Genomic DNA, 23,996 nt, shown 5'->3' on the forward strand with positions numbered 1-23,996 from the left:
GATTAATGGATAAGGAGCTAGAAAAAATGTAATGGAACTTTGTTTTTATATATAATAACTGCAACAAGATTATTATATGCTTGAAAGAAGAAAAGTGGCACCAGTCACAATGGAACAATGGTTGGTGAGATTGACAGAAGTTGCAGAGATAACTAAATAGATTTCTTTGATTATAGAGAAGACAATATCTACAATATATTTTTTGTCAACTATAAACTTCGTATGGACTTTTTGCATGAAATGGAAAAAATGAACTTTTGATTTATGGTTTTTATGATTAGAAAATGTTAGATAATAGAAAAAAGACAGCCTTTTTGTAACCATAGAGCAAAAGATAAATTTGTAATCACTTGTATTTGTTCCTCAGGAAATTGAAGTTTCTTTCTATTTTTTAATATCTTCCTTTTCTTTCTCTGTGTCTTTTTTATTATGTATCAGTTTTTGTTAGTTTTTTATTTTCTTTTTAAAACTTTTAATAAAAAATGTAGAAAAATATTGGCTTTATCTCTTCTCATTCCCTGAATATAACATCCACACATTGCCTTTTGTATTAAAATCATCCTCTTTTTACAGTTGCCCAAGCTTCATAGAGAAGCTGGCATTAAAAATGATTAAAATGGTAAGCCACACGTATCCAAATGAATGGAGAACTAAATAAAAGGTGGGGGAGGGGAAAGACTGATATCATGCTTGAACCCAGTCAAAAATACTTACTGGGAAACCTAAGTGGCTGCCAGTGTCCCCAGGCATGTCAGAAGAGTTCCACAAATGTCAGGCTTATTATGATAGATAGATAGATAGATGATAGATAGATAGATAGATAGATAGATAGATAGATAGATAGATAGATAGATAGATAGATCTCTCTCTCTCTCTCTCTCTCTCTCTCTCTCTCCTAAGGAAATAGGTGTGTGCTGCAAACCAAGATTGCTTCAAAATGACACCAGAATTACTGACACTATGATACAATCTCTGTTCATTTTCCTTGTATCCTGTTGCAAAAACTTAAGTTGCAGGGTTTGGTCTTGTTTTGTCACTAGCTCCTCATTGTCTCGCACTACTACCTCAGGGAGAGCTAGCTGTCATTGTATTTCATAGTGGCCCAGGTGACTTTGGGAAGCTGTTTCAGTGACTGTTACAATCAATGTGCTCTGATTTCATATGGGCTGTTTTGTCCGGCTTAGTCTGTACTACTTCTACCTGCTCATTTATGAGTCTCACTGAACTCATTTGGGTTTCTTGCAGAACTGCGTGGTTCAGACAGCAATTTGTACAAACAGATGGAAAACATGGGGGAGAATTGAAAGTACCTTCATTTCATTGTCAATTGGCTATAGTTTTATGTTTGATTTACCTGAAAATAAGCAACAGGAATCTTGTGAAATTTAGCAATCTGGTGCTCTTCTGTGCAGACAAGGCGGGACAAGATGAGGACAAATATAATTTATGTTTGTGCTTATTTTGTGGTTTTATTCACAGGAAATTTTCTCCCATTTAAATTTGAATGCATTCCTCAGGATTGGGCAATAAAAGATTCTCTCCCTCTAATATAAACTTAATGAAATAAATATGAATAAACCATTATTTCGAACTCCCGTTTGGTTGGATCATCCATTTAGGATCTAAAGAGTATCTTCAGAAGTCTGTCTGGTATTGGTATAAGCAAGTAGCATTGTTATGGTTGGTTCATATGATTAGAGAAGGAATATATCGAGAACTGAAATTACAGAATTGCACAATGCAAACCATAAGAAGACAAGAAATAATTCATGCGGTCACCCAAACAGAAAGCACATGTAAAAGGACAAAGAAAGGAGCCCAATTTTTGACTTTCGGAATTCACAGCCAAACCATGGTGCCTTTTGAGTTGAAAGGGGTGGTGCAGAGGGGTGTGTGAAGAAAACCCCACCTTTGTCCAAACTCTGCCAAAGAATTGAGATCAAAAGAGGCCTTCAGCTATAAACTCAGCTTTAAATATGTGTGTTCATAGTTTGCAGAAGATCCTGCAAACATTGTAAAATCGTTCTAGGAAAAATACTGTTCATTAGTGCTTGAGGGAAAAAACATAAAAAGGCCAGCAACATGAATGGAGATCTTTTCCAAGTAAGTTCATTATATTAAGAGGATGTTTTATGTAGCTATTTAAATGTTATAAATAAGCAGCACCATGTTTTGTTTTTTTAAATGCATAATGTTGCAGTTACTAGTTATACAACTGACACTAACTTTCAATTCTATGCCTTCAACATCAGGGTAATTATAGGCAGGTATAAGTCATTATCTTTCTATTCCTGCATATTAACCTTCTCTTCAATGCATAAATGCTGAAACTGACAAACCTATGTTTATTTTTTTATTTTTTTTATTTTGATTGTTCTGTAACAGGGGAAGGGGAAATAAACTTGCAGGCATAGCATTTTTTTTACATAGATTTTCCTATGAATAATTTGTATTATGATAAATATATGTTTACTTGAGCTACTGTGGAGAAAGTTAGGTATTTATGAGAATGTTTCCAGCAACAAATAAATAAGGTGTTGGTTTTGCACACAGGTATATAAGTGTACATTAAGTCTGACCTACATAGTTTCTATCTATACATTGAGATTTAAAATATATGTTCATGTTAAATAAGTGCAGTTAAACCATTCTAATATCTCATGCAGCCTTCTTAGATTCTGGAGATGGGTCCTGGTGAATTATATTTTTGATGAATTATATGATAGATAGAAATATGATGACCATGGACACCAAAAGTTATCTACAATTAGAAACCCTTGATCCTTGAATTTGTGAGCAAAGGAATTTGGGACAGGAAAATAATGTCATCCAATTTTTATGGCAATGCTTCATTTCTTTCTCCAGTATAAGCAAGTATCCTCAAATGTATTTGCTTATCACCAATGGTTGAGCATATCTGAAATCTGGTGAATGCCTGCCTCAGTGTAATATGAAAGTTAGACCACTAAGTGATTATATGAAGTTGTTTTCAACTCTTAATGAACACATAGATTTTTTTCCCATGACAATTTATCTCTAACTTGGTCTTTCAGGTCTTCCAGAGGTGCACTGATCATTATTATAACTGAGCCCATGCATTTTGTTACTGGCTATCTTCTTTTCTTTCTTTCTGTCTTCCCTAGCATTACAACATTTCCCCTTAGGTCTTTGCATACTGTGTCCAAAATAGAATAATTTCAGCCTGGTAATCTGTGTCTCCAGTGAGAACTCTGGATTGAATTTTTTGATGATCCAGTTGTTTTCTTGGCTGTCCACAATATTCTTTAGAGTCTTCTTCAAGAGCAAGTTTGAAGGCTTCAATACTCTTTCTACTGTCCTTTTTCAAATCCAACTTTTGTTTTTATAATGTATCACAGAAAATACTGCAGCTTACATAATTCTGATCTTTGAAGTTATAAGGTAGACTGAGACTTATCTAACAGTTGGATGTATTTGAAAGCAGAGAAATCTCTGAAGGTGTGTCAGCCTCTTCCTACGTACCTAGACTATGGAAACAAATGGCAGATTTGCCTTTCAATTGCATTGAGCTGTCCTTATTTCGGAGGATTCCTTCAGCTTGGATAATCTCTAAACTGAAATATTTAATATTAATGGACTTTTAGCTGCTGCTGTTTCTTATTTTTCAAACAGTTTAGCAGTTGCATGGCTTTTGTGGATGGGATTCTAGAACTTTGCTTTGGCTTCTTTTTAAAAAGCTATTTTTCCATATTAACTAAAATGGAGTTGAACAAATGCCACAGTGAAATCCACTAATGAATTTCTGATTTTCCAAGAATGAAAATAAAGGATGAACACAACATGAAATGTACCCTGCTGGGATAAGCTTAGCAATTCTGGATTTGTCCAAGATTTTCCTCATAAGAGGGTATAACACACACACACACACCGCTCTTCTCAGTCTTTGCATGTGCTTAAATTTCCTCACAATTCCTTAATTAGGAAGATTGCTTGTAGCAATGAAGCAACAAAGAGCTTTATTTTTATGTCCAGATATTTTTCTCACCCTCATCCTAAAATATATTGACCATTCAATTTGTTCTCCAACATGAAGAGTTTAACCAAAATGCTTTGAGTTGATATATTTTTCCTTCCTTTACGTAACAAACATTTACTGGAAACAGACATTTTTTGTTTACAAAGAGCCACTGACTGGTTCTAGCTAAGCCTTTGTCTGACATTTAATAAATACTCCTCATGAGCTTCACAAGTTTGATCTGGGCCAGTGGATTAATGTCACAAATGATATGCACTGGGAACAAGTAAAAACTATTTAATAAGAAGTTCTCTTGTCTCAGACTCAATACACACAACTTAAGACACTGAAGAAATATTAACTAGAAAGAAAGTTGGTGCAATACTAATAAAACTGAAAAGGAAGAGGTAGACATCAGGTTTGTTTTTTACGCATTTTAAGAAAACAAGCTGTTAATCATCACTGCTATAAAAACTTAATTTGCCAAACTTAAAAACAGAGGAACATCTTACAAATTGAGAAATTCAATCCATTGCTTCACAACAATCTGCTCACATTCCAGCCAATATATAGTTTCCAGCCCAATATATAGACAGAAACATATTAAAAACGATTGTAGGAATTGGGTGTAGAGAAAGGAAGGACAAGGGGGGGACATGATTTTAGTATTCCAATATTTGGGGGGCTGCCACAAAGAAGAGGGGTGTCAACTTATTTTCCAAAGCACCAGAAGACAAGAAACAACGGCCGGAAACTAATCAAAGAGAGAAGCAACGTGGAATTAAGGAGAAACTTCCAAACAGTGAAAACAATTAAACAGTGGAACAGCTTGCCTTCAAAAGTTGTGGGTACTTCATCACTTAAGTTTTTAAAGAAAAAAACTGGACATGTATAACCTTTAAAACCTCTTTTCTGTCTGCTTATATGTGAGCTAAGGTGGATGTGAGTTGTAAAACAACTTGGAAAAAAATAGGAGTGTAAAACAGCTAGCCAAATTCCATTTTAGAATTTAGAGTTGATGTAATTAGTTTCCAGACACCAAAGCCTTGTAAATAATTTCATATTTATTTATATAGGAATCCAGGTACATTGAAGAGAACACTTCCCAGAAAGATGCAATCTCTCTGATTTTTTCCCTCAAAGAAGAAGTTGGAGCCTTGGCTAAAGTCCTTCGCATATTTGAGGTATGTATTTTACAAAAGCATTTGTAGGAAGAGTGATCCCACTAAAACTGCAAAATGACAACCCAGCCATCATGGATGCAGTTCCCAGATATCATCTTCTTTGTGGTTGATCTCAGATGACATCCCAAAGTCGTCACCTCCCAAACCTGCCTGTACTGAAAAATCTGGCTGTTACTCTTTTGTTTAGTATTCTGTGATATTGGTTGTTTGGCAAGAGAAAATGGTGAGAAATTGTAAAAAGCAGCCACTCAAAATAAGCTGGATTTTATATTAATGGTTTACCAGAATCTGTTATCTAATTTCCCTCAGCCATTCTTCACCTGCAAAAAATACTTGTATCTTTTTTTTGTCTATCACATTAATTTCTTTTGGAGCATGGTGGTTCAGCAGTTATGACTAGTGGTTCAGACCGGCTCAGCTGAACTGGTAGTAAAAAAAAAAGGCTCCTACGATCAGCTGAGAGGAGAAAGAAGAGAAAAGCACAGGATCAGCCCTCCCACCTGCCCCTGCGCTTTTCTCTTCTATATCCTCTCATCTGATTGGTGCTGCAGACCTCAGCTGGTGTGGGGAAAGCTGCACACCCATTAGGTGCGCACGCACGCGTGATCATTAAACCAGTAGTGGAACAGGTAGGATCCCACTGCTGGTTTTGACTCTGCGCTTGTTGGCTGGAAAGCTGGCAGCTCAGGTTCAAGACCCAAGTGCAATGCAAGGCTCCCGTCCTCACCCCAGCTCTTGCCAACCTAGCAGTTCGAAAGCATGCAAATGCAAGTATAAAAATAGGTACCACTTTGGTGCGAAGATAACAGTGCTCAGTGATGCCATGCTGGCCACATGACCAAATTTCTTTGGACAGCACTTGCTCAATGGCCTTGAAACGGAAATGAGCACCGCTGCCTATTTGGCCATGACCCCTTTACCTTTCTTTTTTAGTAATTTCTTTAGAATATTTTTTTCAGTGTTTCTTTTAAACATATCTCACTGTTGTAAGATGGAAATGCTGTTGGTTCTTCTTCAGTAATAATCACTCTGTAGCATCACTGCCTGTTTTGCTAATCTGAAAAAGGCACCCCCCACATTTTCTTCTGTTCTGCAATATAATTCTCCAATATAACCTAAGGAGAGATTCCCTATCTGGAACAGTAGGGAGTGAGCTCAAGGCTACAGGAGAATCAATTATGTATTTGTGTTTATCACCACAACATCTAACATGGTTACAAGATGGATTCATTAAAACTTTTATCCTGGAGAAAAGTCTATATGGTTAAGAGTTGACACCGACTTGATGACATATCAGCATCTTCATCTTCATCATGTAATTAATCTGATTTTACATGGTGCAAGCAAGCATCCTGATGATGTTTTTGTTTAAACATGTTAACATACATTTTTAACATTCCTTCCTATTGTACTTAATAGAACTTTATGTCCTTCTGCAGCCAGAAAGTCTCGTTAAATGGCTCATACATGAAATGCAAACAAGATATTTTAAAGACTACATGCACTAACATTCTCTTTACTATAGAATGCCACACATTGTACTTAATTCATATAATCCACCTTGAGATGGTTTGTTTAAAGAAATCTGTCCTCAATTTCAGATTTAATATATAATTAATATAATTGCATCGATCATATTTGGAGTTGTTTCCAGTTGCCCATCTTTCCATCATTCTGAAAACTGCCCGGTTATCCATATTTCCCAGTCTGGAATATTAAAAAAACAATTGGAAACAATCTCACAACCCTAACAAAAGGAATTTCCCTGTGATATCCTCCTTTGGGATTTAAGTCTGAGAAGCCAGAAATGATTGTACAATGAAATGAATGAAAGATGGAATATTCATATACACTTTTTAAATCCTTTGTAAGTATTCTCAACTTCAGTTTTGAAAATTTCATTAAATTGGGTGGGAAGAATCAAAAGCAGCTGTTTCTAATCAAACTGAATGAGAATGGTGGTGATGGGAAGAGAAAAAGAAATTATGACAGCAACCCTCGTTGTTTTCAATGTCAAGTATAGTTCCACATGTTCTGAAACATTCTATAGAGAGCACTGATATTCTCTCCCCCCACCATGTAAGAGCCATAAAGAAATGATAGTATGATAATACCTCTACTTGCTTTCTAGTAGCAATAGCACTTAGACTTATATACTGCTTTATAGTGCTTTACAGCCCTCTCTTGAAATCCCAGAGTTTGTGGTTTTATTTATTTATTTATTTAAAGATCTAATATGGACTTAATTGCACTGTATGTCTAGGAAAAGGATATGTAGAAACACAAATTGTATAATGAACAGAGTCCCATCAGTTTTTTATTTAGGAAAATAACAGTTGAACTGCAGAGGATATACAAGGTGGTAAAAACAGGTAGATTTTTCCTTCTTCCGGAAGCTTCTGTTTCATAACTGAAGAAAAAATAAATCAATGATTACCCAGGATGAATGTGTAAATCCTCTGTTTCTGTGTTCAGTGACATCAGAATGGATTTTCAATTAATGCATCTAACTCAAACTTTGCTCAAAAGATGTACATAAAGTTTGAGTTAGATGCATTGATTGAAAATGAACACCAGCATCCCTCATACATACAGCATGTGGGATGGAAACATGACATTTTACATAACAAAATGGCTCTGTTCAAGCCTTGAGATGTCATTTGGATCATGGGCAGGCAAATGTTTGTAGCTGGATGCTGCATTTGAAAAAGAAAGCCAACAATCTACTTCTGAATTACGCAGAGGGCACTGAGGTAATACAATGATGTCACCAGAGAGTTTCTGTCAAAATTTTCATCCTTTTGATGAAGCCCATCCTTTGAGGTTTGATTTAAAATCAAAAAGATGTATTAATCCTAGTAGTGTCAGCTAGCTATGTTGCTTAGCATTTTAGCAAATAAATAAAAAGAAAGCAAAATCGTGTTGTACAATGTGAATTTCTGTGATCAGATCTAGAGAGATTCTCGGGGTTCAAACAAACAAAACCTGCATGTAAATCAGGTTCCTTACTGATTACTGATTTAAAAAAAATCACTTATTGATAGCAACAAAAAACATTACAAATATTCTGTAGCAGGTTGAAGACTAATATACTTTGTCAATGTTCTACTTAGCTTATGGAATAGTATCCTTAGAAGCAGTATATGTTCTCGGTTTTTGTTTTTGTTTTTTTTTTCTCCTCAGGATGTTAATCAGATGGATTCTCTTGACATTAACTTGAAAGGAGTTTGAAATGCTGTTCTTCAATCTGATGGAGAGCTTGGCTGCACTTCTTAGTCATGTATAAGAGCGGAGAAACAATATTCCTTTAACCTCTTTCTCCTGAGGTGGCTCAGCCTCCACAGACACGTTGGCCTTCCCCTGCAGAGCTCTTGCGAAGCTGTGATGAGTGTGCAGCTCTGTTCTTCATTCATCTCATAGAATCAGCTTGACACATGAAAATTCAGAGTTAGAGTACCTCATAGATGACAAGCTAGTCTTGTCTGAAGATGTCTAGTGGTGGAGACAGGCATTGTTTGGACTCAGCAGCAAAGCAGCTTGTTAGCATCTATATGTGAGGTCTTCAAGGAATTCTAGGGTTATAGGCTAAACTGGGATTTAAAAAATAAAAATAAAAAACCTTCCTGGAAGAAGGAAATGGCAAATTATTTCCCAATTGTTGCCAAGGTAACTAAACGTATGCCTCCATAAAACCAGCAGGAATCTAGCTCAATTTAAAGGATATTTTAGTATTTTAGAAAAGAATGTTTGATGATTCCCCTTCCAGAAAATTGTTTCACTTTTAAATATCTTTCAACATCAGGCACAAAATCAGCAATGTTTCTTCTTTAACATGTAGATCATTACAGTTAATCCCAACCTTTGGCTCAGCAAATATTTGTCCTCTTCTAGCTGACAGCTTGAATTCTGTAGGATGCAATTCCTTCTCAGTACAGTATTATATTACAATATAGTACTGTATTATATTATATTATATTGTTCTCCATTCCATAATAGCTTTTCTTGGTTCCTGCCTCTCATACTGAATGGCCATTTAATTAATTTGGGCCAAATGAGAGTTTGTCAAGAAATTATTATAGGCATTACGAAAAAGTACAGTCCTATGTCTCAGTGGTATAATGTGGATCTAAATGTAAAACAGCCCTGATTTAATACAAGAAAGTTGAAAAATCAAATATGGGCTAAATGGACCCAAATATGTGTATTTATGTAACTTTCTTTGCACTAATTGTAAAGAGTTCATTTCATGATTTGTTATATATTTTAGCTTTTCTGAACCTGGTACTCTTCCAATGTTTTGATCTTTCATTGTTTGTACTGGCTAGAGATTATGGGAAATTGTAATCCAGCATGTTTAAAGGCACCAGTTTGGGCTAACTGGCCAAGGCTTGAAAATATGGCATTCGATTTTTAAAGTAAAGTTTTACAGAAACTTTAAACAGAATTTATTTATCCCTCATGTGACTCAACCCTATTTCATTTCACAGCAGTCAATAAGGCAAGCCCACTTGTTTTAGCTTCCAGCCACAGGCACTTGTAGAAAAATAATAATTTTCCCAGATCTTTGGGAAGGGACTTGATAGGTGGATAAAACTCAGTAGGGGGGATAAAACTTCCAAATCCAAACATCTGGCTGATTTTATTACCAATCATAAGAATAAGGAAGGCCAGTATAAATTAAAGAACTGGCAGCTACATATTTTACATTGTTGTGTATATTATAATATAGTTATATTAATACTAAATACACTACATGGCTCCCAGGGATTCTGGGTAATTTACAAAAAATAGTCACAGGCAATGCACAGGCTTCTTTGCTTATGTATCTATGTGTGTATGTGTGTTCATAGCCTACTTGCCTCATATTAGTATTACCAATTGATATCAACAGAAGGAAAGATTTCCCCTTTCCAGTTGTTTCCGACTCGAGTGTGTGTGTGTGTGTGTGTGTGTGTGTGTGTGTGTGCTTATTTCTGTTTGTTAGCCAAGGGAATCAGCATTTTTCAAAGACAATTCTGTAGTCATGTGGCCAGCATGATTATACATGAAGTGCATGGAATGCTATTATCTTCCCACCAAAGTGGAATTTATTTATCTATTCACATTTGCAGGCTTTCAAACTGCTAGGTGGGCAAGAGCTGGGGCAAGTAATGGGAGCTCACCTCTTTGCACAGCCCTCAGAGGTCTTGAACCCAGGCTGTCAGCTTTTCAGTTAACAAGCTCAGCATCTTTAACTGCTGAGGTATTGTACCCCCATGATGTCAAAATAAGTGTCAAAATATATACCGTGTTTATTGGAAGGAAGCCTTACTTGGCATAGATTTAATTTTAAAAACAATAGTTATCATGGAACAAGGAACAGAACATTTAACTTGGAGGATATTTTTCCACCTTTTGGAAACCTCTGGATTGAAAATGTCCACTGGTGCTATTTAATTCTTTCCCCTCAGGATTGTAGAGGAGGTAGAGAGATGATTTTTTACAGGTAGCAGAATTATTTATGAACTTGTGTCACACATTCTTACAATACCATGTGTAAAAATATTGATTGAAAGTTTTTTTACCCTGCTTTTCTTGTTAAGAAGGTTGAAATGACATTAAAAATTTCAGTTTTAACAAACAACAGCACGCCCACAAAACCATAGCTTTTGAAATAATTAAGCTAGTGACTGTTAAAAATTAGTTGCCTAAATCAAGCTTTTGAAACCCAAAAAGGAAAGTTTTTTTAAAAGTAACTTTTGAAAGGGAGTTGTGGCCAGCTGGGGAGAAGAGATCTCCTTGACTCTGCTGGCAGTCTCCCCCATCTTCACCACCTCTACGGAGTGGCTTAGCCCTGAAACCAGCCGGCTTGGGACACTCCGGCGGCAAGCATAGATCAAAACTGTGCACAATTGCGGATTTCGGTCCATCACCAAAGAGGCTCAAACCGGAAGTCCACCTTCCACAGGTTTTGAGCCCACCTACCACCAGCAAGCAGCCTTTCTGAGATTATTTGCATCCTCAACTGAAAATGTGGGTTCTTATTCTTGATGTGGGATAAATGTTTTTAACTTAAGACTTTGCCCAACATAGTTGCTTTTCCTCTTATATGTTTCCAAAAATGCAATAAGAGGCACTGATTTCTGAAGGGAGTCCCTGGGGGGGGATCTTGTTTTGCATCTCTGTTATAAAAACATGCAGCAAGTTAGGGGACATTTAAGAAAGATGGCTGCCCTTTCTCCCCTTCATTACATAAGTATCAAAGCAGTAACTATCTATCAGCATTTCGGATGAACCCAGCAATGTTTGCTTTATCTGAAATACTCATGTTTGCTGCATCATTTAGCAACAGAGAAAGTGGTGATCACGTGCTGAGCCTTTTCATAGCGGAGTGGTGTTTGTACATGAATTTCAGAGCAAGTCCAAGATCAAATCTGTTTGTTTGGACCAGTTAAAAATTAACCACTTGTTCCTCTGCTGTCGGAAATGCAAAAAATATTTGTACCTTCAAACATAATGCAGAATTTTCCACAACAGGAAAAAAGGCAATAGTTAGGATGTTTATTTTAAAATTTAAAATTTTTGAAAAGGGTATTACATATCTGCTGGACACAACTAAAGACACTACAGATGCAACTGGTAGGAATTGTGTTATGTTGTTCATGCAACCTATCTTCAGATTATATGACTAGGTAAGTATACATCTCAAGATGTAGGCATCCTTTTTCTCTGGTATGTCTTTAATAATAACCAAGGATGCACCTGCTATGCTGTATAGAATTAGAGGGGATAATAATCTGTCACCTTCCAGGACCCCTTGATCATTGGCTTTTGCCAATCATTTAAAAAATGGTGGAGACAGAAACTTTTCTCTAGCACAAAAATTTTACAACTGATTCCAAGGGCAATGGAAGAACAGCAAAGATGCAGATAAAAATTTCACATTTCCATCTAGTGTTCTCTGTTCAAGTCATTCATTTCATCAAATATTACTACTTCTTGAAAGAAAGAATTTTGCTATCTCACTATAAATCCCAAATCTTAATTCCAACGATGGAATTGTTGGGATTATAATTAAATATAGTATTCTTGCTTATAACAAATTGTAGCATTCTTGCTTAAGAGCAGACTGTGAGTTTTAGGGTCTGGTCTTGATCATAATAAATCTTACATGGAGTAATTTAAACTTCACCCTTCCCTAGCTCTGGAGCCCTCTAATGATTTGTGAGCACCTAATTAAATAGCAAATACAAAGCATTGTCTGTGACCAGTGCAGGTCTTTAGAGAGCTAAAACAACTTGACCTCAGGGCTCAGCTTGGTTAACAGAGGTCTTTGCATGGAGGCCATCCGTGTTAGGAGGATCTCTTTCCTGTGCCAGGGGATTTGAATGCACTTCTGACCTTTTCAACTTCTTGTGTTGGTATCTGGCCAAACAGTTTAGCCCATCTTTGGTGCTCATTGCTTAGAACTTCAGAAAAGACAGATCCAATAGTGTACATTGTTTCTGAGCAGATGGTCGTTTTGAATTTCTCTCTCTGCCTCTCTCTGCTCTTGAATATATTTAATATTCAGCTCCAGGGGCAGGGGGATTCCCACCCTATATTTATTGGTGTTGATATGTATTCATGATATTTTAAACTAGACATCACTAATAGCTTGATTCATTTTTGTAGTTGTCTTTCAAATAAATATTTTTCATGACCGCAAGTATAAAAAAAAGAAAATGTCATTAGTGAGTATATAGTCCTTCTGGGCCTTTATTTCTGGGTCTATCTTCTTTGACCTTCTTCAGACCTGCTCCATCTGATCTTTAATATTGTTAATTTCTTTTAATTAAACATAAATCAATGAGAAACTGCAATGACATGTTCCTGACATTAGTCATCATATATGTGACAAGACTACATCTCAAAACAGCTATTGAAATGGAGCTACTTGCCATCTTTTATACCGCCCAAGGAGGTTGGAACTCTTCCTGGTTTACTGGATGGTAACGTATACTATGGCACATATCTGTGTCACATTTGGGCCTTCTACTGCATTACCTGGAACGATCTGAGTGTACGCATTTCGTGAGGGAAAGGCAGATTCAGTCTCTGTACACTATTCATTTTGGGAAATCATTATCTGGCCCTTTGATGCCTCCAATGTGTAACAGTAAGGGTTGTAACTGTAAATAAACTGTCCTCAAAAAGACTTCATAGGGAAACATTAAAGAATCCATCTGATGCAACATCTATTTCCCAGTAGCCAATGAGATGTTTACAAAAGCCACCTGACAAAAGATGAAAACAGTAGTTATCTTGCATTGATGTTCTCTAGTATTTGCTATTGAGAAGCATGATGTCTCTGAGCTGAATGGTACCAAATAGCCATTGAGATTAATGACCACTTGTCCAATAGTAGGCAATAAAGAAAGGTAGGACATTCATTATATTCAGATCTTGAGAGGTATCAACTTAATATTTATTATAATAGCATTTGCAGACCTATAATGGTATACAGCTATAGTTGTATAACTCAGTTATCAATTTCTTTTGTGTGGGGCTGAACATTTAAAATACACATTTTTTATTTTTAAAAAATAGGTTTATAAACTAACAAAGATTTTTGTCATCCAAATTTTTACACACCATACTCTGCACAGATCACTTTCTAGGTCACCTTGGGGGGTTTTGGTGCCCCCCCCCCCCCCCCCCCCCCCCCCCCCCGGGGGGGCCGGGGGGTGGGGGGGGGGGGGGGGGGTGGGTGGGGGGGGGGGGGGGGGGGGGGGGGGGGGGGGGGGGGGGGGGGGGGGGGGGGGGGGGGGGGGGGGGGGGGGGGGGGGGGGGGGGGGGGGGGGGGGGGGGGGGGGGGGGGGGGGGGGGGGGGGGGGGGGGGGGGGGGGGGGGGGGGGGGGGGGGGGGGGGGGGGGGGGGGGGGGGGGGGGGGGGGGGGGGGGGGGGGGGGGGGGTTGGGGGGGGTGGGGGGGGGGGGGGGGGGGGGGGGGGGGGGAGGCTTCTTTTTATTCTTTAAGGGGGGTGGTGGGGGGGGGAGGGGGGAGGGGGGGGGGGGGAGGAAGGGGGAGAAAAGAGTAAGGGAGGTAAAAAAAAGCTGGCCCTTTTTTGTATTATTTATTTCATTGTCTTTTAGGAAAAGGGGATAAACTTGACTCACATAGAATCCAGACCTTCCCGGCTGAATAAAGATGAATATGAATTTTTCATTAATTTGGAGAGCAAGAATATTTCTGCCCTTCCAGATATCATCAAGACCTTGAGAGATGACATCAGAGCAAATGTTCATGAACTTTCACGTGAAAAGAGGAAAGATGCAGGTAAGAGGAAAGCTTACAGCATAACCAATTCTTGTAAAAGGAAATTTTCACTGGTTTTACCAATGGATATTCAAGAATTTCAGTTGGCTTGCATTGGTAAGGTCTACCAGCCTGATTCACGTTTTTCAGACAAAGAAATGATGGAGGACATATTTTCGCTTTTATTTTTTTGTGATATTCCTTTGTGATATCCTGAAAGGTGCATACTGCATATAAATATAAGCTAAAATGCATATTAGGGTGAGTTATTTTGGAAAAAAACATTTTAGTTATTAAAATATATTAACAATGATTACATTCTGTCCTTCTGACTGATACAGAAACTACATCAAACAGATTCATGAATAATTGCAAACAAGACAGATATGGACATAAACTAGATCAATTGGTCCTGAGTTCTAGCTCCAGTTACACTTACTTTTTTTATTGGAATGGCTATTGTTTATTATTTTATCCTAGTTATTTTATCCAGACAACTTATATGCCACATTCATAAGAAGAAAACATAAAAATTCAAAGTTGCATATAACTTCCTAATTCTAATAGGCCCGAATCAAAGAATTAAAATAAGACTACACTCATGCACATAATTATTCATCTATGACTTACCTGTATTCACTAGACAGAATCTAGAAGAAAATATGACCAGGGGAACTTACATGTTTAGTAAGCATGTACATTCATCCAAATCTTCTGATCATGGTTTCTTCAGATGGCAGGTGTGATCCTAATAGGATTTCAGGAAAGGTTGATTTAAAATGCTTTAGGTCTGCTGTGTCTTTTTCCTTCCTGGGAGCAACATGAAAGGGGAATAATATCTTCCTGAAATGAATCCTTATAATCTTCTTATCCTTTCTTTTGTGTCCTACCCATGACATTTTAAAGGGGGAAAAAAGGAAAGGAACATGACAGGCAAAATGTTATGGCTTGTCATGGAACCACAATCACTTAAAATTGAAAGTTTAATTACTTTTGGAGGAATATCTTGAGTCTTCCCTCTTTATCATAATTCTGGCATAAAGAAGGAAGGAAAAAAAAATAAGGGGGAGGGTTCTACTAGGAGGCAATTATGCAACTCATCTTAGTAAGATCTTTTGAAACAAGTTAGTTGTATTTTCAGATAAGTTTGGTTAAGATGAAACATTCTGGGCAAATTGATATCATGATATTTTTTACCAAAAAAGATTTTTTCTGCAGCCCTTGAACTCACGGTGACACAATCCACACAACAGATCAGGGTGGCCTATAAAACCAACATATAAAACTATTGAGTTTTGTTTATTTGTTGATTTTATAGTTTATCCCGATCTATTGGGTCAGTTGTACTTTTTGAAAACCCTCCCTCCCCCACATATAGAAAAACAGATGCATTAAGCCTCCGATTTTATGGAACAGTCTTATGAACTTATGAACTCTGAAAATGCAAAAAGAAGCAAAAAACTATTCCAACCCCATATGCTCCAGCAATACCACTGTATCATCCTTAGGTCCCTTGTAGCCCTTGGAGGTTAGGATTAGTATTTAAGAAATACTAACAAGTGTGTGTGTATAGACACATCCTCACCAGACTACACAGAAGTGTACAGCCCTGATTTAATACATAATAATGTTACAGTCAAAGCTGAAGTTCAATACAAATAATATATTTTAAAAGTGGGTCTGACTATCCAGAAGGAATATTCTTCTCTGTTTCTAATCCTTGTGTACCACTAACAAAAACTTCCAATCCACAGAGTAAGACCATTCAAATGATTTACTTATAGCCAACTTGATCAATATGTTTCCAGATGACCAATATGTTTCCAGACTTAAAGATGTTGTATATATAGGTGTCTGTAAACTACTAGGTTTGTACATGTGCCTATCTCTCTGTATGTGGCTTACATTTATAGATTTATAATCAGAGACTAAATTAAAAGAAAGAGCACATATTTGTGAAACTGGTGTGATTGATAAAGAGAAGGAACAAAAGAGATTAAAAAATTAAAAGCATGCAATAAACACACACACACACATACCAGTAAATAGGACTGTGTAACTGACCAGGTTTGAACTATTTTAGCCCAATTAGCTTCCGATGGCAACACAGCAACTGCACAAGAGCTGGGCAGATGGAGAGATACATGCAGTCTTAGTGACAAATTGATAGTGATGGATAGGGTATCTTGCCCATCACTAAGAGCATAATCATTAATCTAAGGAATATCAGAGAGTGGTTAACATTTGTTTGTGGTACATTTTCCTCAATCACACAGCAGGGAAGACTTTCCCACCCAGCCTGCTTTTAAGAGAACCGTTTGCTTATAAATCAGAAGTCTATCTCTATTATGATCAGAATTCTTAACATCCACAATTAGTAAGGAGTAAGGAGGCTTAGATTCACACTTTGGCTGAGTTTGTGTCACACTCTACAGTGAGATTGAGATAGACCTGAGTAAGTTGTACTTCTGTGTGCTGTAAGAATCTAGCCATTAATAGCTCAAAGGAGACTTAATTTTACTCTAGTACAAAACAAAGCACCAGCCTCAAGTATGAATTGTCTCATCTAATTGGGTTTTTTTTTAGTGTTAAAAAAGCTTCAGGGCTTAGCAAAACCTCAGAGACATTTTTAAAAAGCTAAAATGATAAGAGACTGAACAAAGTTGGAAGAAAGCTATGCATCTGACATCATGTATATATTTATTTTATTTACATTTATTATAATTGCCAACTCTAAAAGGCTTGGAATTAAGTTATCTTCGGTTGAAAAGGACTTTTGTGGTTGTGCCAGGTTAACCACATTTTGTTGTAACGATGCCCATAACAATTTCACAAAGCCCTAAATTTGCCAACTGGTCCCAAAAGTTTCAGAACATCTATAGTAAATTATGGTTGATCACAGAGTTCTGCTGTAGCTGCATAGTTGGCAATCAAACTGCTCTTAAGGGTTCAAATGAATTGTCATGAAGACACAATGTAGTGCTTTCAATATGCTTAGATCCCTTGGAGTCCTGAATGAAATAATTAAATATGATTCAGTTTCAGTGAGAAAACAGAAATAATTTATTGCAATTTGGAGACAAGCTGGAAGCTGAGGGTCTGTAGAAGCCTTGTTAGTTTGGGGCCCTGGGGCTCACCAGAACAGTTGGCCATGTTAAAGAAGGCTCCAACCTGAGCTGAAAATGGCAATAAATATTGAGCTCCTGTCATTGGCCCCCCCTCCCCAAAATGGACAAAGTTCTGGAGAATCTCTGAATCTCTTTGGTTTCCTTGCTCTCATATAAATAGCTGATTAGCATCCCATTAAGCATCTGACCTCTAGCAAATTGGTCACCACTTGGGTGTCCACAGCAGGACCATAAAATGCTGCTATTCCTCCTGCAGACAAATCAATATTTATTACTAAACAACTTGCGTGGGCCCTACAGAGGTTCATGGAGGGTCAGTGTTGCAACTGCCTGTGCTGGCCATTCATTAACAGCCTCAGGAAAAAACCAGCATGCTCTAAAATGTTCTATTTTTAAAGGAGTCCTCTTCACATGTTTATATGGGATGAAATAATATAAATTAAACTGGGGTTAATTCTGAACAGATATATATGTGTAATAAAATGGCCCTGCCGGTGTTATATTTTAATCTCTTTCTTTACTTTGACGACTGGCAAGTAGATAGACTGCCCCTGCAGGATTTTTGGTAACATTTCAGAAGTGGCTTGGCACTGCTTACTTCTAAGGACTGAGAGAAAATGACCTGCTCATAGTCACCCAGATTATTTCATGCCTAAGGCAGGACTAGAACTCCCACTCTCCTAGTTTCTAGCCTGTTGCCTTAACCACTACGTCAAACTGGCTCTCATCTTCCATATATGTTGCCCTGTAAACCCAACCATTCCAAACCAGCAAATGTTCTGGTAATTGTACAGTGACAGTGAAGAAGCTATAGTTTAACGTATCTGGGGAGAAGCAGGATGAGGAAAGCTGATGGAAAAGAACTACATACATGCACATTCTAATTTTCTATAATACACTCTCAGGATAGAATCAGAATAATAAAGCTAAGTAAGAAAGTAAACAAAAACTACAGTAGAGGTAATGACAATGTTCCAGTGAAAGGTTAAAAATGTATTCAAATAACATTACAAAATGGCAAACACTTAGAGGGAAAAGTTGTATAGCCTATCTAATGCATAGGAATGTGTAGAAAGATCTAAACAAGGATATTCATTGGTTATATGCAATGTGCTTTTTGATTGGACAAGCTGATGAAGGATTAGACCAGAGACATGCTGGCTCTAGAATTCTGGGAGTTGAAGTCCACAGGTACCACCCCCAGATTAAACCATAATTACCATCCTTGATGGCTATAAACCAGTGCCTTGAAATTAAAGTTATTGGGAAATAAACAATAAAGCACGATATTGTGTTCGCTGTTACGGGTTTTCTATAGGCACTTTTTTTTGACTATTGTAGGAAACAATGCTGCTTTGGAGAGTCTTTCGGTCTGACTAACCAGACTGCTTTTTATTGAGATAACCTTTGTCAGTGATATCTGCAAGTGGAACAAAATTTGAATTTTCTTTATTCTCAATAGGATCTCTGAATTTTATTCAGCTTTAAATTTAATATCTTATGCAAAAGAAAGAAATCTAAAACTTTCTAAAAATGCCCTTTCGGGGGAATCTTGCATCTTCTTATAACTGTGCCTCTTCCTAGCATACCTAAATCTGAGCAGAACTTTTCCCCTCAAAGTCCCAATCAGGGTCCTTAATCAACAAATCGGTTACTTATATGAATATGATGCTATTAAACATGTCGCTATTAATTACAACATGCCAAGCAATGTGAGTAGGATTGCATGAATGCAATAGGTAAAAGAAAATTTTTAAAATGAAAGGTTTTGTTTAAAAAAAAATATCTGTGTGCAAATTTTTAGAATTCGAGTCAAGAAATTAACTCTCAATGTCCTGAATGGCTCAAGTTATATAAATGTGAGTCTTAGAAGGATCCAGTCTCATAAGAGAAACCTCAGTATTGGAGAGTGTTACTGAAGTTCATAACAGACATGGATCCAACTGGGTGTCTTGCTTCAATTATTTTGTTAAAAATCTTTAGGGCACAATTGTTTTTCCAAGAGTTTGGAGGTCTTTAAAATAGAGAATTTCCTGCACAAATAGGCTCAAAGCTGTAATATTTGCTGTTGCTGCCATCTAGTGGCTAAAAAACCAGTAGTGTTTATTTAAATCATGACAAACTTTCAGAAGGATGGCGTGAGTTCTGCAAATAAAAAAGAAATAAAATTGATCTGTGTGAAAAATGAAGACAACTCAGAACCATCTCATAAACCATCTCATAAAAATAGAGATGGTTTATGTTCCTCGCTAAGATCCTGGTTCAGTAATAACACCAAAAATTCAAAGCACAACGCAAAAGGGATATTATATACGCAATATATAGACCCTTACTTTAATATTCTGTAATGCAGGGGTCCCCAATCCCCAGGCCACTGCCCACTACCTGGCTGCAGCCTGTTTGGAACCAGGCTGTGCAGTAGTGGGTGAGCACCTGTATGTGTGTGAAGCTCCCCTCGAGCGAGCACAAGATGGCTGCCGCTCGAGCGCAAAGCTTCTCTCACACGAGTGGTGGTGACTTATGCTCAGGCGCGACTCTTCCCTTGCCTAAGCGGCAGTGGATTGCACTGACATGCAAAGCTCCCTTTGTGTGAGTGGTGGGTGCATGTGCCCACTGCTCACACAGAGTTGCTCACATGGGCCCCACCTACCACTCACAAGGAACTATGCCCTCTTTTCTCTCTGCTGGGCCGTCAAGCCACAAAGGTCCGTGCAAAAAGTACACGGAACCGGTCCCTGGTCCCCAAAAGGTTGAGGGCTGCTGGCTTAGAAAATGTCCTTCAATATATTCGTGTATTTTTCAAGTTCATTGGGGAAGCCTGAGATCTTTCTTAGCCACTGGGACAAAATTTACTGAACAAGTCTAGAAATTCCAGTCTCTAACCCAACATTATACAGTGGTTCTTTGCTGCTCAACTGCTTTGAAACTCATTGATTTCACATTTTGCTGTGAAAATTTTGTCCGGTTACTCATTGTTTGTTTGATACTCAGCTACAATTTGTCAGTGATGGCTGCCTTGTGACTCATTACATTATTCCTATGGGGAAAAACTGTGTGCTATTCACCATTTTTGGCACTCATCGCTCCTTCTGGCACCAATTAACAATGTGTAAAGAAGGACTACTGTATATTAAATTATCTATTATTTATATTTCAGTGTAAATTTCAAGCAAATATTGAATAAAGTAACAGGAATATAACTTCGTATTCTACATGCTCTTATGAAGTGGCAAGGAACTAATCACAATTGATGCTTCTTTTCTGCTTTCTAGTTCCATGGTTCCCAAGATCTATTCAAGAACTGGACAGATTTGCGAATCAGATTCTCAGCTATGGAGCAGAACTGGATGCTGACCATCCTGTAAGAAAGGATAAAAATTGTTAAAGACAAAAAAAAAAAATGTTACCCATACTCTTTTAAAGAAAAAAATTCTATTTCTAATTTCATATGCAATTTTACATTTTAACATGTAAGCAACACTCGGATTTTACCATTCTACAATTGAGAATTTTGGAAACTGAGCCCAAAACAACATTTTGAGGGCACCAGGACAGTTGCCATAGACAGACAAAAGCCGGAATTATGATCTTCATTTGTGGTTATTGGTATGAAGCTTCATCTTTGTGAAATTAAGGGCATATTTAAAAGAAACAGTCAGAATCACATATATAGGAAATTTCTTATAATCTGAATAGTGCAGATGAAAACATGCATAGATAACTAAACAGAAAATCCATGTTTCCAAGAACGTATTCCTTACTAATTTACTATTCTATAGATCTGTCATCAATCCCTAACATAATGAGGTAGAATATCTATAATTTTCAGAATTACTTATTATGCAGTGTTAAAGAACTCTAGGTAAAAATATCCACATTGGAGGAAGGGGAAAATTCTATTGTAGCTAAACAGTGCCATCTAGGGTTTGTGAGATTGAAAAACATCACAAAAACTATTCTGGATTTTTTTAAACATGTGAATTCAGAGTAATTAAGAGTGGTGGATCTAGTTTTTTGTGTATCTGATTAGTTACACCACTGATATCAAAATTCATGCTATCACTTCATTGGAAAAAGAGGGGCATTGTTTAATTGACTCCAGGCTCCTATAATTAATTAAGCTCTGAATGTGGGAAATATCTTAATGGGAGATCAAATAAGCTCCTGCAAAGAATCTTGCATATTGTTTGGAAATACTCAGTAGACAACAAGAAACACATAGAGTTGTTATACCTCTTTGAAAGATGTGATATCTTCTTTATTCTGTCTTCTTTTATTCTCCATTTTAACTCTTCCTCTAAATAATTCCTTTTTTAAAACATTTTTCAGAGTTTTGATAAATTATGTATTTTGGGATTTCTAGTAAAAAACCAAAATAATGAAGAAGAGAGAGAGGGAAGAGAGGGGAGAGAGATGGGGGAGGATTTAAATCAGTGATCAGCTTGTAATGATTGTAATACTTTTTAGGTGCTAGGAAGGGACTTTCTCATTAATAGAGAAAGACGGAGAAAAAAGGGAGATGTTCATAACACTACTGTTGAGTAGCAAATAAAATTTTGGATGAATGACCACATAATTGATTACCACTGATCAATGAAAACAATATTCTATATCCTTCTGATGTCAGAAGATGTAGTGTAGCCAGCAATTATCACTATTAATTTAACTGAAGCTGGGTACTTGTAAATAAATTATACAGGATGCAGCAAAAAATACTGCTATTACACTAATTGAGGAAGAGTGATTAGCCTTTCACTAGCTCACTAGTTTAATCTAAAACGAATAATGCACCCCATATAATTATTTGGCACACACAATATTTGGTCCAATCCTAGAACAAAATAAGGGGAATAGGGGGTCATTGTACTGAAGAACAAGTGAATAATATTATAGATACAGAAGCATAGTGACCAAAGGCAAAATGAAACTATTAACAAAAGACAGTGCATCCAAATGAAGGACTCATCTCAAATCCCACTGCTAGAAACAATTAGTCAATGGCCCCTTTTTGGTAGGGTTTGCTGTTGTTTGGAATGGGGAAACAAAAGTGTACCTAGATATTGCTTATAATAAGTCAAATTGGAAATATTATTTGAAATTTCCTTAGTATATCTATATTACTTTTGCTACAGTCCACTTACCGTAGATTTTAGCTTCACCCTGGGCAAATAATCTTCCCTATGTAGGATAAGTGAAGCTATCAGATCATAATATATAATTATTATCATTGTGCCATTACCCAAGTACTAAGGTATCATAGAATCATAGGGCTAGAAGGGACTAACCCAATCCCCTGCCCATTCCAGGCAAATCTTTACTTGAAAAATTCCAGCAATGAAGAACCCATAATTCTGGGAGGCAAGCTGTTCCATTAGTTAATAGTTCTCACTGTCAGAAAATTTCTCCTTAGTTCCAGGTGGGATGTTTATTTAATGATCTTCCACCCATTGCTTCTTGACATACCTTCAGGCACTTTGGAGAATAAGTCAATCCCTCATTTCTGTTATAGCCCCTCAAGTACTGGAAGACAGGTATCATGTATATCCCTAAGACTTCTCTTTCTTAGAATAGTTCCCTTAACTGTTCATCCTACAGTTCGGACTCCAGACCACTTTGTCATCTTGTTCTTCTCTGTACACTTTTGGTGTCTCAATATCTTTTTTTATCATAGAACTGGATGAAATCTGCCAAGTATTGGTCTCATTAGTGCAGTACAGAGTGGTACTATTACTTCTTCTGATCCTGGTGCTATTCTTCTCTTGATGAAGATGTTTCTAATACAGCTGCACTGATTTCCATTTTGTATCTGGGATCAATATCTTGTTTTGGACATTGAAATTTGTATGTCTTCTTGACTTTGAATAACAGGAAGTTGCCTTATATATTTTCCAAAGCCTTATCTTCCAGTGATATCTTCCTTTTTAATTTCCTTTCTTTTTTGTGGAGTCAAGCTATTTTCTAAAATGACTGTAGGCCAGACAAGGAATAATGGATGGAAACTGAACAAGGAGAAATTTAACCTGGAAATAAGGAGAAACTTTCTGACAGTGAGAACAATCAACCAATGGAACAGCTTGTCCTCAGAAGTTGTGGGAGCGCCATCACTTGGGACTTTCAAGAAGAGATTGGACTGCCATTTGTCAGAAATGGTGTAAGGTTGGGTGGGGGGTTGGACTAGATTACCTACAAGGTCCCTTCCAACTCTGATTATCTGTTATCTGTTATCGGATTAAAACCAATACAAATCAGTGAATCAGTGCTATTCAGGAAGGATATTCCAATGAGAGACAGGATGGAGCTATAATGGTGTTTTTAAAACAATATAAATTATGTTTTTCCAGGTCTGTATTATTGCATATTTCTATTAAGCTTGCCTAGATCAGGTCTTTGAACCTTTTGGTGAATCTTGAATCTT

The 23,996-nt window shown here is 37.1% G+C and overlaps 1 protein-coding gene across 1 annotated transcript in view; it reads left to right on the forward strand.

Annotated features, from left to right (window-relative positions):
• The first annotated feature begins 1,967 nt into the window (after nt 1-1,967).
• The window catches only part of PAH (phenylalanine hydroxylase), a 36,382-nt gene continuing 14,353 nt past the window's right edge, over nt 1,968-23,996 (forward strand). The window contains exons 1-4 of the mRNA XM_026695011.2: nt 1,968-2,103; nt 5,071-5,178; nt 14,291-14,474; nt 20,854-20,942. Of these exons, the coding sequence (XP_026550796.1) occupies nt 2,083-2,103; nt 5,071-5,178; nt 14,291-14,474; nt 20,854-20,942 (402 nt within the window). The 5' untranslated portion in view covers nt 1,968-2,082. The remainder of the gene's footprint in view (nt 2,104-5,070; nt 5,179-14,290; nt 14,475-20,853; nt 20,943-23,996) is intronic.

The sequence above is a fragment of the Notechis scutatus genome, chromosome 6 (assembly GCF_049901735.1).
Source record: "Notechis scutatus isolate UNSWTSFEM ecotype Mainland chromosome 6, rNotScu1.2, whole genome shotgun sequence".
In the NCBI taxonomy this organism is placed as follows: Eukaryota; Metazoa; Chordata; class Lepidosauria; order Squamata; family Elapidae; genus Notechis; species Notechis scutatus.